Here is a 16,339-nt window from a genome sequence, read left to right on the forward strand (position 1 = left end):
ATGAGTCTCGAAATTCGGTGAGGCTTTCTTAGGCAAACAAAAACAACAACAAATACTCACCAGTAATAAACTTCCTCCCCTTTTAGAGACGCGGGCCTGTAATTACGACTCTCCCCTGAATCCACCATCCCCTCCGTATACCCCCACCGCACCCCCACCCCACCACTACTACCACTACCACATGGTGTTGTGTTGGGGGTGGCAGGGGACGTGGGGGGTGATGTTGCAATGAAGAAAGCAGCAGAACAGCCACGTGTGTTACATTACAAGAATGTGTTTTATTTTGACAAAGGCATCACGATGTACATTGTACTCACAAAACCGCAGTCGCTGGGACTGCCCAAGTTATGCGCAAGTCCGGTAACGCGCTGCGCTCTCTCTCTCTCTCTTATACACAGGAGTTTATTTAATAGAGGCATGTTTGTGATTAACCCCACCACAGGCAGGTTGTGGAAAACCCAAAAAAAATAATATCGACGCAGACACAGACACGCACCGCTCGCACAAATATAACTAAAAAAAAAACATGAGAATAAAATAAGAAAAGTTTTGTCTTGAAATGCCTAGTTTAAAAAAACACTTTCAGCTGTATCACATTAAGTTTGAATACTGATCGTTTGTCCTTCCGGGCTCGTTTAAAAAACAAGTAAATTAACTGTTCAACAAAGCTCATACAAATGTGTGTCGCCTCCGTAATGTAAACAGGACTTGAACACTATAGCTCTCGCCGATGCGTTTGCCAGTGGTACCGCACACCGTCGTTCGGGCCCGACGCCCGACCTTTTCACTCCACCACCACGCGCCGGGGAGAGGCTTCTTCGGGAAACGCGAAACCAGTTCCGATTCACCTTGCCGGCGCGCGCAGGCGAAGACGTCAGACGTGGTGGCGAACGACGTGGTGGCGAACGACGTGCGCTCGGGCACGACCCGTGAAACGCATCGGAGAGCCGTTCGGCACAGCCGTGAACACCCACGCGGCACAAAAGGCTTGAGCACAGCGCGCGGGCGTTCAGGCAATGCGTGGGGCACCCAGAGACGATGTGTGTGGAGAGAAGTCATATTAAAAAGGGGCCTCACACCTCTACGAAGTTAAACATCTCATAAATCTTTTTTTTTTTACATTTATAATAATAATTAAAATAAAGTAGCTGCTATAGTAATACCATCATCTTTGCTAATACTTAGATTAAAGGCGCTAAGTGCACTCGAGAGTAAAAAAAAATGTACTTTGCGATGCTCTATGGTAAACCAAAAGATGGTTTTGTTGAATATTGCTACATTCACATATAAAACCTGGCCGCTATTTTACATTTTTTCTATGAAGTATTGTTGCGTTTACAAGGCGTATTTTCTACAAGACTATCAAACAACAGGTTGGAGACGGGATAGCAAAGCAAATGTAACACATTCGTCAATAACAACCATGTGGCCTTAGAATAAAGTAGATAATAAGCGACGTTTCAGTTCCGGCAATGGCTTTTCTTCACAGCACATAGCGAGCCCTGAAGAAGGGCGATTGAGCGAAACGTCTGTCTATTATACTTCTTTTCAAGGTCCCGGTCTTAAAATGACGTTTGCGTCGAGTTTGTTGTTGTATCGTCATTCGTGATTGTGCACCCACCGCCGACTTAGCAGCGTCACCAAATAATCGGGATATACAAAAAAAATACACAATTACCGTGGTTTACCATAGTGAGCTAATGGTACATTTTTTGTAAGGCGTTACCACGAAACGTTTTCCGCTCATTCGACCAAATCGGTCAGACTTAGTGGTTAATAAAAGGAAAGCTGTCATTCAGACCAAAGAGGAGAGAAGCTCCATCAACAATTTGCTTCTTGAGCATTATTAGTGAGCAAACTGAATGCGCGTTTTAATATAGGCCGAAGTCATCACATTAAAATAGATGGTATCTGTCTTAAAAGTTACTTTATATAACATTTATATAAAAATACACAGTCTTTGCCACATCTAATAGCCTTCAGGCCATACGAGAGTGAAAGAGCCCACCGTTTTTGAAAGAAAAACTGCTGTCAAATTGCCGGATTTGTTTAAAGGCATGATAAGACTAGCACTCTTCCAACAGGGCCAGTGGTTGAATGGATTTTTTTTCGCCTTTTCATTGAAAAAGAAACCCATTCTCCGGCAGGTCACGGAGCAATTTTACGTAATTTTCATGGCAGTTTAACACTGGCACATTTGTCCGTTGCAATTTTCTGAGGATCTATTGCCTCATTGGCCTAACGAGGGTCCACAATGCTAATTCATAGTCTGAGCTAAGGCTGCCCCCCTCCTCCCCCCCACACAAAGACCTCTCTCTCTCCCCCTCTCTCCTTGTCAAATGTGCGCTCGGCTAACCGACAACCTCATCGCAGAATGTCACAAATTGTGCCATCGGCCAAAATACATCATCTCGCGTGACTACACTTCGCTGCGATGACTCATTCCCCCATCCGCCCTCCTCCCTCCAACTTCACTTTGCCGATACAGCCAAGCAAATGCCTCCTCGCCTGACGCACGCAACAACAAAAAGACAGGCAAGGTTTTACTTCTTTTTTTCTTTTCTCCCTTCAAAAAGAACGCCGGAGTCGGTAATTTCACTCGCTGACCGCGGGCTCCGGGGGCGTCGCTTGACGTCCACCACTGTGGGCGCTGCAGCGGATGGCGGCAGCGGTGGCAGTGGCTGCAGCGTCGGCGTGGCCGTTGTGATTGGCCGCTTGGCCCTGTTCCAAGTCCCCGTTTGTCCGCGCCGCTTCCCTGCGCTTGTGCACCGCCAGGCAGTTGTCGGTGAAAAGCCCCGAGATGAGAAACACCTAAAAAAAAAGAAACAACAACAAACAGCGGACGGGCGGCCGCAGTCAGCACGATATCGCAACGGAGCTGCTGCAAGAAAAAAATGGACCTGACGGTGAGGGCCTGTAACCGTTCACCCAGACTGCGTCCAGCGATTTGGTGAATCATCACGTTCATGAATGTAGCATCGGGGAGGGGTGGGGTAGTATGGGGTCAATGGAGGGGGCTGGGCCCCCTAAAATAAAAAAGCTGAACTAGTATGCACAGGCTTGGCACAATTGGAATAAGGTAGAACGAAAGGAGAGCCTGGCTGCTAGCTGTGATCTAAGAGTTGAACCAATTAGAAACGGTCATAGTCAAGTCAAAACACGTTGGTTGTTGGGGCCTCGACAAAATCCAATCATTTGTAAACGATCTGCACTTCATATTTTTTGTATAAAAATCGGCGCTGCAGCCCTTTACATATATACACAGGGGGTGAGAGCCCGAGTAGAACGCACGAAAGACGGAGGCAAATTGGGTCGTTGCTCATTCTGTTTCGCGTTCAACATTTGCGTGAAGTTCGCTGAACATTGACTGTTAACATTGAACTGCACAGAAACGTCAACATACACAGCAGAGCTTACACACATGACTTGCAGTCACACGGCTTCGAGTACATTATTATAAAATAAAGGGTGTATGACTAAATGTTTATGTCAGTTTATAGCCATAGGACGAGTGAGTGGATTGATATATTTAACAGTCAAAGTGTAATTGTAATACACAATTTTCCAAACTTTTCACAACCTCCTTGCTATGTGCAAACATTTGTATTTTACGCTAAGAATAATGAAAACAATGGCAGAATGGGCACATGGCAAGTCTGCTGGATCGTTTTCATGTGTGCGCTTCTGTTTTTAATATTTTTGAGATCACGGTGCAAAATTCAATCCTGCAGCTACCCCACGACATTTGGCATAATTCCATAAAGCGCTCAGAAGTTTTTTTTAATCATCCCATTCATCAACTCACCTGAACTTCTGACCCTGCCTCATCACTAATGGCTATGCCAGTTGGTTAGGCTACTGGGGTTTCCATACAGGTGAAAGCGCAGCCCTGCAATTCCTTGCTTACGCCACTACAGGTGGAAAGGCCTCCACGAGAGAGAGCTTTAGAGGGCCCTTCTAGATAGCCTGTGGCCTACTCTTCAACAAATTTTCATTCAGACGTTGTCTTTCCGACAGCCCCGTTCTTCACCTGAGGATGGCTGCTTGCGTTGTGGCCGAAACGTCGTGAGAATTGTATTTTATTATGTTTATTTTTATTATTTTATTATTTCCCTTCTACGTGACTTTACCGAAAGAAACAAGAAGATACTCTTCAACACTTGGCAGTTGCCTTGGAGGGGGTGGGGAGTTCCCACATTGTACCCCACCGCACACACAACCTGCTGACCGCGGTACACCCATTTACACTCCTGAGTGGGGCAGAGGTGGGGGGGCGGGATTTAGGAAACTTGTACCGGAGCAATGTTGCAACTGCCACGCCGGGAGATCGAATCGAACCCGGCGACGTCTGGACTGCAAGTCCGGTGAGTGTGGTGACCATTACACTGCGGTGGTGGCGGTGTTGGCGGCGGCGTCGCAACATCCATCACACCGTGCAGAAGTGGCCACTAATGCAGCAGCCACCCTGCGGCAAAGTGCAGGGGCACGGAGGTCACAGCTTGTGGGGCTGCGCCCAGATCCCCCGAAGCAAGGCGCGGAATGAAGACTGCGGTGCGTCGCGTCGACGACATATTCTGCAGTCCGCGTTGGCATCGCGACGTGTGAAGGACCCGCGGTGTAAGGGGGGCCCCGTGGCTCGACAGAGGTCCCCCCGCGCGTGGCAGCAAAACCGCGGAGCGCTCAAAGAGTTTGCACACGGAGAGCGGTCCGCCCTTGTTCGCCACAAGGTACAACAGAGTCAATTTCCACCGGCCGGCCAAGTCAAACCGCCCACCGATCAATTTGGCTCGCGTGTAAGGGGACCGTCCAGGCTTTTTGGATGGATTTTGTCTGCCTTGTATCAATTTTGTTCCACTTTTTCAAATACATTTGCTTCACGAAATTGGATCAAATCCCATTTAACTGCAATGGAAAACGTGTGGGCGCTCGCCTTGCCGAGAACGCGCGGCCTCACTTTCACGAGAATCTGTGCGGCGTTGAGACAACAAACGGGCGTTTTTATTGTTGTCGTTTTAATGAGGGTGTAAACATTCCAACGAGCCCGATGAAGAGGCCACGCTCGCTGTGCTGTGCTATTTCATGTGGGTTCACTGGGCTCCTTCCCTTCGCGCCCCCTCCCTTCTCCTCCCTAACGACGGCACACAGCCAGGAGGAATTCCTTGCAGCCAATAAATTACAGCATAAAACGCGGGCAAGAAATATGCAAGCGGCGAGCTCCAACATTACGACCAAGCAGTGATATTCATCCCGATCAGGTCAATGCTGATGCTGCCAAACGCAGACTCGTAACCGCGATCATCGTCGTCGTAAGTCATCGGCGAAGATGACAATGCTGTTGATGAAAACAACTGACGGCAAAATGCAATTGGCTATGGGATGGCCTTTTTTTCATGATGATTTTTAGAGTGGATTGTGATCAGAAATGGTTAACTTCTGATGACAACGATCCATCCTGCTGTGATTCTGCCCAGTTCTTATATCCTTCGCTGGAACAAAGGATACAACAATGTGCAAACGCACGTAAAAAAAACACGCACAAATCCTCGTTGTTAGATGAACGATTAGCACATGAATGACAAATTGATTGACAGGTAAGTTGGCGCACTGCACTATATAATACAAACCTCTGATTAGCACGGTTGGCTATGTACGGTGCAAAAGAAGTTCAACGTACATACATACAATAATAATGATAATAGGTAAATTAAAATCTCCACTCACCACAGTAAATGCGACGGTCGCCCCAGAGCCAAACCCAACGAGCACATCGCTCCAGTGGTGCCGGTAGTCGGAGAGGCGCGACAGCCCCACCAAGACGGCCACGAGCAGCAGCACGAACTGCAGCAGCGGACGCAGGATGCGTGCGCCGCGCCAGCGCAGGCGAGACTCCACGTACAGCTACGAGGGCGGCACGTGTCGCACACACAGCACACTTCATTACACACATGGCACGTGTCACAAAGACAAACATCCCCCGGTATAGTCTTTGCAGACTGTTGGGTGCAAGTGCTGTTCGCGAGCACCTACGAAGGCCGGCACGGTACGCATGAGGGTGCATGGTCACAGCACCCTGCCCAGTGGTGATATTTACACACTTGACCGGTACTCATTTGAGGTTGAGTCGACTTAGGGGAGGCCCAGGATCGGTTTAGATATTCGTCATCGATGTTGGCCTATGAGCGGGGGAAGCGAACTCGGGTCGCCGGGTTTGTAGCGCAGTGTGCTAACTACTACACTACACTCCCCACGTACCTCGCCGCACAATACATTGCACGTGTCACACATCAGACACATATCAGACACAAGCATCACACGCACAGCACAATGAGAGACCACGGAACATGCTGGCGCACGCGTGGCAAGGAGCGGCTGGGTTGCACGCGATACCTTTGGTGTTGCGCGTGGAACGGCGTCGTTGGCGTACGAGGCGCATTCACATTTACGATGAAATAAAAATGGGAACTCGCAGTTGGGATTGCACACAACATTTTTTGTTCCCTCCTGGCAGACTACTGCCAATTTGAAAGGCGAGGTACCGAGTCACCTTGTGCCACACAGGGACAGCTGCCACCAGGGGATGCCCTTTCAAATGTATCGAGATGAGATGCGATGTTAAAGCGCTCTGAGATGCCCCGAGGTAGAGGACGCTACATCAAAAACATATAATTATCAGGCCATTGTCAATCTACCGCTGGTTGAAGGCATCCCCACACCGTGTTGGCCACTGGGGTTGTTTAACCATGCTTTACCACGCAGTGGGACTGCAGAGGCACGGAGTGCTAACACCAGTTCACATATCACTCGCCACGGATGTTAGCATTGGCCGCAAATCGAACTCAGATCAGCGAGTTTACAGCGCAGTGTGCTAACCACTGCGCCATCACTCCAACCCCATGCGACACTCGAGACTCGAAAAACACGACATTTTGACAGACGCGATTCGACGTAATTATCGTGATCTCAACAATCCAGAACTCTAGGCATTGTCAAACCTCTGTGGAATAGGTTTGGATTTCTGCTGGTTATGTCAAACCAACTGGGCACCGCTGGGTGTCGTGAACCCACGGTGCTGGATGCACGATGCTAATGCTTCGCGTTAAAAACGCGCTCAGAGTTCAGCAATGCGCTCGATAAATTCAACGCAGCAAAACGCCGCACATGGTGAACCTAATGCGCCACTTTACCTGATATAGCGCACGTACCTCGCCGCACAATACATTGCACATGGCACAACACACGCACGCACGCACAGGAGCAGTCTTGGGATTTTTTTGGATCTCCCCCCCCCCCCCCCCCCCCAGCAGGAACCGTTTATAAGACCCCCAGCTTAGCGAGCAGTGTTTTTCAACAGCACTTAACAACCCACACATGGCAGTGGCAATGTGTGAAAAAGAGAGAGTGGGCAAGTGGACAGCACTGTCTCCCTAAATTGCAATCGCTGCCATGCAACTATTCTGCTGTGCCACACACACACACACCATGCTACACACACACCATGGTGCACACACACACCATGCTGCACACACACACCATGCTGCACACACACACCATGCTACACACACACCATGGTGCACACACACACACCATGGTGCACACACACACACCATGGTGCACACACACACACACACCGCTGCGGGTGGCACAGACACACCGCGGACAAATATCCCCCGTATAGCATTGACATACTGCTGGAGCAAGTGCTGTCAGCGAGCATCTTAAACTTGCGGCTATGGATCTGTGCTCGTGTCGCATGAGCGGTGTTGCGTGTGTGTGTGTGTCGAGTGGTCCGGGCTGATGTGGAACCGTGATTCCGCATCATCTGTCTGCCCACACGCCCGAGAGGACGTCTGTCCCGGACGTGGAGGAGTGCTGATAGCAACACGTATGCAGGTGCCAGGTGGATTATTACATGGCGGCATCGTGAGAGAATGCGACGGATTAGAGGCCTTCATCCAGCAGTGGATTCAGGCACACCACTGCGGGTGGCATGTGTACTCTACCGGACATCTGTGAAACTACTGGACAACTATAAAAAAGAGCTTTACATCTCATTAGATTCCTCCACTATGAATACATACTGATAAAATATTATGATTCTGATACTCGTGGCACAAGATGCACGGCACGTGATGCACGGAGTTTTGTTCACGGTGTTGAGCTGCGCGAATGCTTGCCACGTGGTTGGCATTAATTGTAGCGTTGGCGAGCGGCAACGTTAGTCCCAAAGCGATGCAATTATCGTCGTTGTGTTTTTTTTTACTTTTTTGGTGGGTGGGGTGGGGGGGTTGTGGTTCGTAAACACGTGCTCGCGTCCAGACACACACACACCAAAGCCGGTCGTGAAAGTTGGGAGTCGTGGTTATCATGATCATAATTATTTACCGACCTAAAATGAAGCTTCAGCGAATCTTAATCGCCTTTTTGAGGACAGTCCTGCCTGGAAAGTGAGGTCAATTATTATATATTTGAAAGAAATATATACTTTTATGCCAGAGATGGATCTAGAAACTTCCAAGGGAGGGGACCAATCCCAACATAGCGAGCTTTTTTAATCGGGGCCCTGCATAAAACACCAATTTTGGGGGTTTCAAGCAGAGGGGTGGGGAGGGTGTAGGCCGATCAGTGCCCATCCCGCCCCTCTGGATCTGCCACGGCGTGCGGCAGTAAAACCAGCGCAATCCACTGCTGGATGAGGGCCTCTCCACACCGATGCCAGTTGTGGAGGCTATTTGGCCAAACGTCATCACGCTGGTCGGCGCGGGTCGGTGAAGGTGAGCAAGCGCTCATTGCACACACAATGTGCTTGGCAGAAATTATCCACGACACCTCGCTGATCTCGTCAAGGAGCATAAACCATCATCACGCCAACTCGGGTCATCCTCGCAGCGGCTTTTCGCTGGCCATCGAACAAAGACGGTCACCACATCGCGCGTTTTCACGTGCGCTTCTGCGGCCGTCTTGAACGCTCTTCTATTCCGATATTAGGAAGGCACTGGAGCTGTGCACTTTTACATCTGAATTGAAAACTAATTTCTTTATCACTGCTATTTTTTGTGTTTAGTTTGCAGTCTCTCCCCTGCACCTTCGATCAGCATGGATGGCTACGTACGGTGCGAAAGAAGTTCTACATAATACATACAGAGTGGTAAGAGCGTATAATTACTGTTCCGACAATGTACCAAGAGCAAACTAATCCATACGAGGCGATAATGCTCACAAACTGTCACCAACTTAAAGTGCATGCTGCTCTGCTTCCTACAGAGACCTTTCTGCCTCTAATAATGAACTTGATACATGAGATCTTCACCGTGACTTACGACTCTTTCTCAAGAGGGCCCTACGTTGGGATGTTTGTCCAATTCCACGATTGAGAGTTTTGCATCTGATAGTAGGTGCATGACATCTACATGATCGTCTATCCCATCCAAGCAGGTGGTATACAAGCGTGTGTGTCCACCATGCCTGGACTATGAATGTCATCACTGTCATCATCATCGTCATCAGTGTCAAAATCCATCATCGATCATCATGATCATGCCCCATGATCAATAACACTGTTGGATTCATCATCATGATCATGAATCCACTACTGGATGATAATCCACCTGGCACCTGCATACGCGTCGATATCCATCTCCAGGACGGACGTCCTCTGGGGCGTGTGGGCAGACAGACAATGTGGAGTTATGGTTCCACATCGGGCCACACCGCTCGACGCACAAACACAACACTGCTCATCCGACACCAGTGCAGATCCATAGAAAAGAGTGTCAAGTTTAAAAAACGAAATTAGATTATCGGCTCGGTGGAATCCTCACAAAGGCGAGCTTCACCGACTTAATTGAGTTTGTGGCTGGCAAACAAAAAACACAACAAATAAATAAATAAGGATGCAATAACCGTTCACACATTGAACACTTTAAGTTTGGCTAATCTTTAAATCATTTCCATCGTGTTTCCTCTGCCATTATTATTTTTTCTTTCTAAATTGACTCCTTCTGGTGCCGGCGAGCCCACAACTGATATTTTGGCAAGAGAGTTGGTGGGTTTGCAAAAAAAATGTGCCATTCTATTCGGCTCTGACAAATAATGGAGTCGGTGCGCATTCAACAACTACAAGTGCGCAAATGCGTTACGCAACAAAAAGGTCTTGCGTAAAAAAAAATGTTTAAACACGCAACCTCCGATTAGCACGGTTGGCGCAGTGAAAAAGAAGTTCAGAGTATATGTACTCTGAATTGATTTCCCACTAAGCCAACCGTGCGACATACGTAATCTGTTGAGTGGTATTGTAGGGGTTAGCGCGCCGCGCTACGAACCTGGCGACCCGGGTTCGATTCCCGCTCATGGTCTAACACCAGCGACGATTATCTGAACCGGTTATGGGCCTCCCCTAGGTCGACTCAGCCTCAAATGAGTACCTTGTACATTGTACAAAACATCGCCACTAGGGAGACAAAGGCGGCCGGGCGTGGTGCTGGCCACCCACTCGTGTGCCGTGCCGGCCTTCATAGGTGCTCGCGAACAGCACTTGCCCCAAAAGTCTGTGAAGGCTACACGGGGGAACTTTGTCTTTGACGAGTGTGGGCACTGTGTAGAGTCTTCTCTATCTAGGTCATGGAGGGAAAGGTGCAGCTCTGAAAATGCTCGCTCACGCCACTGCCCGCAGAAGGGCCTCCAACAGAGGGCAGATTTGGCCTACCCTTCCAAACTGGCCAGTTCCCTCTGCAGAGGTGGGACGTACCCACACGTCACCCCAACGCACACACGCAACCTTCCCATCGACCGATTGCGGTTGTACCCACTGAAACTGCTGGGTGGACAGGGGGATGGTGCCTTTGGTGCAATGGTTGAAAACGCTGGGACCTTCAACCCAGAGGTGACTGGCCAGTTTAATCTCCCAGTGCACCATTTGGTAAAACGGGCAAGTTTCTTTAAATCACCCTCGGTGGACTCGGCCTCACGTGAGTGCCCGGCGTGGCATGATCAACCGCACCTCCGTTATAGCATGGTTGGCTACGTGCGGTGCTAAAAGAAAAGTTCAAACTACGTACGTACATAGACACTGGGGAGATGAGCAAGTGAGGCCGACTGTGCCGTGTACGCGGCGCTTAACCACACCACCCAGGGCTCCTTCCTTCGTCTGCGCGAGTGAGGGCGGACACGTGTGCTATCGGCCACGCTGGCCCCCCCTTCGTGGGTCACACTGACCCCCAATATAACGATAATAATAGAGCCCTTTATTTATCTAGGAAAGCCTTGCTGAGTCTCAATATTTTCTTTATGGTGGCCCTGCAATGGAATGCTTATCAAATTGCATTAATGAGTTTTGTTTTTCTGCATGTGGGAGGAAACCGGAGTAAGGCGGAGGAAAAAGAAAAGGCAAGGATATTAACGTTCATGCCTCAAAACAAATGCATTCAAGAAATGTACTTGCCGTACTGCCATCTCCTGTTGGTGCCCAGCAGTTCTGGGTGTTTTGCAAATCTTTGTGCGATCCGCCAACCGTTTGCTTACGAAGCGCTGGTTCACGGCTATGCATCGCCACAGCCGGTTCTAAATAGGTGCTCACTAACAACACTTGCTGCAATTGTCTAGAGGACTAATTGGAAGATCTTGGTGTTTTTTAAAATTCTGTATATGTACAGCGGTAGGTTGTGGATAACGTACACATGTATGCGCCTGTGTATGTAAGTGTGGGGAGCGGTGGTTCAGTGGTTAGCGCACCGTGCGAGGAACCCGGTGAGCCGAGTTCGATTCCCAGGTCACGACAAGCACCAGTGGCGAGTGATATCTGAACTGGTCCTGGGCCTCTCCTTGGTCGACTCGGCCTTAAATGAAAACCTGGTGTCAAAGCATTAGCACTGGAGAGACAAAGGCGGGTGGGGTGGTGGTGGCTGCACCACGCTTTTGTGCGTCATTCTGACCTTCGTAGGCATTCTATAAAAGGACTTGCCCCAACAGTCAAGAAGGCTATCCAGGCGAGGTGTGTCTGTAAGCATGATTTTTGTGTTTCGTGTGTTGTTCTTTCCCAGCACCTCTGATTACCAGTTGGCTACGTACGGTGCAAAAGAAGTTCAACATATATATGTGCTTCTCTGTGTTGACTGATGTACACACAAATTTCCACCTATGTGTGTGGGTGTACAAATATGTCGTCAGCGTGCGTGGATTTGCGTGCATGCACGTGTGAATATGGGCTGATCCGTGCACGCGAGTACATGTGTGTGGGTAAAACACGTGTGTTTAATTTAGCCGAGTTGATTTTCTTTCACCAGGTGAGAACTCCAGGAGAACAGGACGAGTCGAATTCGCAAGTGACCTGGGGTCACGAAAAGCGACAAAAGCAAAACAAATACAAGAAAAAGTGGAGCACTGCAGCAAGTATAACTCGGTGCACTCAGAGCGTGTACACGCGTACGTGCGCGACCGATCTTTCTCTCTGTCGTGTCGGGGAGTAGCGCGGCGCAGCGGATAGCGGGGATAGCGCTGCGCCGCGCTCCGAACCCCGGCGATCAGAGTTCGACTCCCGCTCACGGCCACCGACACCAGTGACGATTTGTCTGAACCGGTCGTGGGCCTCCGCGAGGTCGACTCGGCCACAAATGAGCCACTGTGGCGTGTTGTGTAAACGTTGCCACGAGGGAGACAAAGGTGGCCGGGCGTGGTAACTGGCCACGCCACAACCTCGTGCGCTGTGCCGGCTTTCAATAGCTGCTACTCGACGACATAATTTGCACTAACAGTCTGTGTGGGCCGTACGGGGGAGGGGGAGGATCTTTTTCTTTGTATTTGCGCGTGTCTGGCTTCATATATGTATGCACACATGTGTGGCGGGTGCTAGTAGTGGAGGGGGGGGGTAGGGACGGCGGCTTCTCGTTTTTTTTTGTTACAACTGAAATAAAATCGTGCTAAGGGGGGCCTATACTCGTAAAATAAAAATAAAACCACTTTGATTGTAAGACGCCCATGAGCCTCCCCTGGAGCTGTTTGATTCAATTCGGCATTGTGAATAACAAAGGGAGGTCCCGGGGCCCTGCTTTGAGCCATGCAGGCTGGCGGCTTGCCGGTTCACTCGCTCGGGAGGGGACACACACCGGAGGACCGCACAGCACACACACACACACAAAGGCCATTAAGTGCAAAACAGAAGTTTGCATAAAAGAGTGCGTGCTCAGCACTTTGCTCCTATTTCCATCATCATCATCATATGTAAAGTTTTGGCCCAAAGTGTGTGACAACTTGTTTTTGTAATTAAAGCTTTGAGAACATAATATTGGGCCATAAACTATATATATAACCATGTATGAAACAATATATAAACTATCAATACACTTTTCTTAAACTATCAATAAACAATATGTAAACTATATTAAACTATATATATTAAACTATATATAAACCATAAACTATATATATTTTAATCCACTGCTGACTGCGCACGCGTCAATACTTAATTGTGCGTGGACCAGCAAGGAGTGATGAGTATCTGAACCGGTTCTGGCCCTCCTCTTGGGCGACTCAGCCTTAAAATGAGCACCTAGTGGAGTGTTATAACACAGTGGCATTGGGGAGACAAAGACAGCCTCGTACGGTGCTGAAAACACCACCGCCTCATATGCTGCGCCGCCCTTCGGGGGTATGTTCGTCTTGGTGTGTGTTGGTGTGTGTGTACCTTGTTCCGCCTGTGAATGAGTACCTGATGTGGTGTGCAAGCTTCATCGTGTGAGAGACAAAGGCGGCCGGGCGTGGTGTTGGCCACCGACGCCCTATTGCTCCGTGCCAGCCTTAATGTGTGCTCGCTAACAGCACTTGCCCCAACAGCTTGTGTGGACTACATGGGAGATCTTTGTATCTACAGTGTTTTTATCGCAACACTGTGTGCGAGTATATAAATTCGTGAATACATTTTCCCCTCTAATCTATGTTTTTCTTCTGTTGCCGATTGCATGTATCAATGAATTCTTGTGTGTGTGTGTGTGCCACGCATCTCGTATGCTCTTCACAACAGCAGCAGTTTGTATGTGGAGAGATGTGTATGAGCGCATGCGATGCATTAAGACAAGTAAATGGTTGTTTGTGTAGAGTTAACCGCAGGATATTCTCCCCCAAAGCAGCAAGATTATAATTAGAACCCACAATCAATTGCTGTAATATGATATTGCAAAGCAAACATTCTCATTATGTCCACACATCATATTTTCAAAAGGTTTTTTTTCCTCTCAACTTAACCGAAGACATTTAATTACCAACACAATCACGATTTTACGCAGTCAGCAAATCCTAACTCGTACAAGAATTAACAAATAATTTTCAAGCCACTGCTGGATGTAGGCCTCTTCCACGCTCTGTACATTTATGGGGGGTGTCGTACGACCATACCTACCCACGCTGGTCAGCGCGAGTCGGCGAAGGAGTGGATCAAGACTGGCTCTGATATCACTCGGCAACGATGTTAGCCGTGGCCCGGGAATGAAACTTATCTCTCGCCGGGGTCAGAGTGCAGCGCCGCAAGTGCCGCGCCACCGCTCAACCCCATGCGCGGTTAAAGAGAAATGGACTCGCGAGCGCGAGCCTTACTTCATTGCGCCAACCACTTCCACCTCGGCGCATTTTCGCTAAGCTCTGCGTATCAGTCAGCGGTTGCCGAGTCCTCCTCTTGGGGATACGGAGGTGCGTCACCAATGTCAAATGGAAAACAAAGTCAAAAGGGGCAAATGAAGGGGAAAGCTGGGGGGGGGGGAGAGGAGGAGGGGGGGGGGTGCACCAGGGCCACACGGCACAGCCCCCTCGAGGGGGACCCACACGAGCAGCGTTCAAGGGTAACGATCGCAGTAGGTCGAGGGGGACGCGAGCGAACGGAGGGGGGGGGGGTTGGGGTTCGGGGGGATGTGAAAGTTGAACTTGGCACAAAGAGAGAGAGAGAGAGCGCAGAACAGAAAATTGTGTTTGCTGCGCGAGAAAACATGAACACGGAACACGAGGTTCTGGTATCACGCTGGTGCCTGTGGCGCCGCGTTCTTCACGACTCGGTGGTGGAGACGTGGCGGATGCGGTGACGTGAACGTCCCAGAATTGAGTTGCGCCACAACCTCTTTGATCCGCAGTAGTTTTTTTGTTATTTGGGGTTAGATCGCGTAAATATGAATGTGTCGTTAAACCCGCCACCACCCGGCACAGCCAATTAGGAATGGTTTGTCACGTAAACAGAACGTGACAATTCGTTATTGGTTCAGTGCACCGGTGCACTGCAGAGTGAGCCCACAACATTTACAATTCGAGTTCGACGTTTCTCGGGTAATTACAACCAGCCTCATGTAATTACCGGCGAAACGTCACAGTACTTGAATTGTAAATGTTGTGGGTTTACTCTCCAACACACAGGTGATGTGTCGGGTGGTGGCCGGTTTAACGACACATTTACGCGATCTAACACCCCCCCCCCGCCCCCCTATATTATGGATAATATTCATCGCTAAATCCTGCCACGTGTTAAACTCACAACCTCTTTGATTGCCACCCCAATCACCAGCGGCCATCCCACGAGCATCTCCCTTCCCGTCCTTCCTCTCCCCCAGGAACCCCCACACCGTGCACACCTTCTCCACTACCGCCGCAGCATCACCACCACCACCTCGGCCACAGCCCATCCATAAATGAATCGCATTTGCAGTTTGTTCTGTGCGCGAGCACTTTATTAACGCTCATTAGACGCGACAGCCGTTTGGCTCGCGCGAGCCGGCCTCGCTCCACGTTCACCCCCGGGTGCTCGCGGGCGCCAGCGCACGCTCCGTTACCGGAGCGGCCCCAAGCCACCCGACTAATTTACCGTTTCAACAAAAAGAAGGGAGTAAGTAAATAATATATTTTTTAACAGTACGCGGCGGCGGTTTGATGTCGCCGTGGTGCAGTGGTCAGCAGCGCACCGGACTTGCAACCCGCAGGACGCTGGTTCGAATCCATACCTTGGCGACGACGTTGAAACGCGACTGTGCAAATGTCTTAAATTCCCCTCGAACAGACATTGGTAGTTCCAGGCATGGTATGTTGGTTGCCACCATTAGCTTCAAGCAACACACAACAATGTGTAGAAAACGCTCGGCCGTTCGTGGATTCTGCAAAAACCATCAGCAGTTTCCGAGGAGGTACGTGGTTTTCCAGCCCGTATAATTTTTCTGTTATGATGATGGGTTTACCCTCTTCCTGATGAAGAACGCTCGTGTTGCAATAGAAACGTCGTAGTTTTTTGTTATTTTCTTTGAACCTATCTACGCGACTTTACCGAAAGACCCAAAGAATCTGGGTTTACAGATTTGATTTGTTGCCACCGTTGTACCCA

General features: G+C 49.4%; 1 protein-coding gene across 1 annotated transcript in view; it reads right to left on the reverse strand.

Moving 5' to 3' along the window:
- Positions 1–258: 258 nt before the first annotated feature.
- Positions 259–16,339, reverse strand: part of LOC133352074 (phospholipid phosphatase 3-like) — a 65,250-nt gene continuing 49,169 nt past the window's right edge. Inside the window, exons 5-6 of the mRNA XM_061567813.1 lie at positions 5,722–5,898; positions 259–2,811 (exon numbers count right to left, since the gene is read on the reverse strand). Coding sequence (XP_061423797.1) covers positions 2,596–2,811; positions 5,722–5,898 — 393 coding nt within the window. The 3' untranslated portion in view covers positions 259–2,595. The remainder of the gene's footprint in view (positions 2,812–5,721; positions 5,899–16,339) is intronic.

This window comes from Lethenteron reissneri, chromosome 39, assembly GCF_015708825.2.
Source record: "Lethenteron reissneri isolate LAM-NWPU_2019-01 chromosome 39, ASM1570882v1, whole genome shotgun sequence".
In the NCBI taxonomy this organism is placed as follows: Eukaryota; Metazoa; Chordata; class Hyperoartia; order Petromyzontiformes; family Petromyzontidae; genus Lethenteron; species Lethenteron reissneri.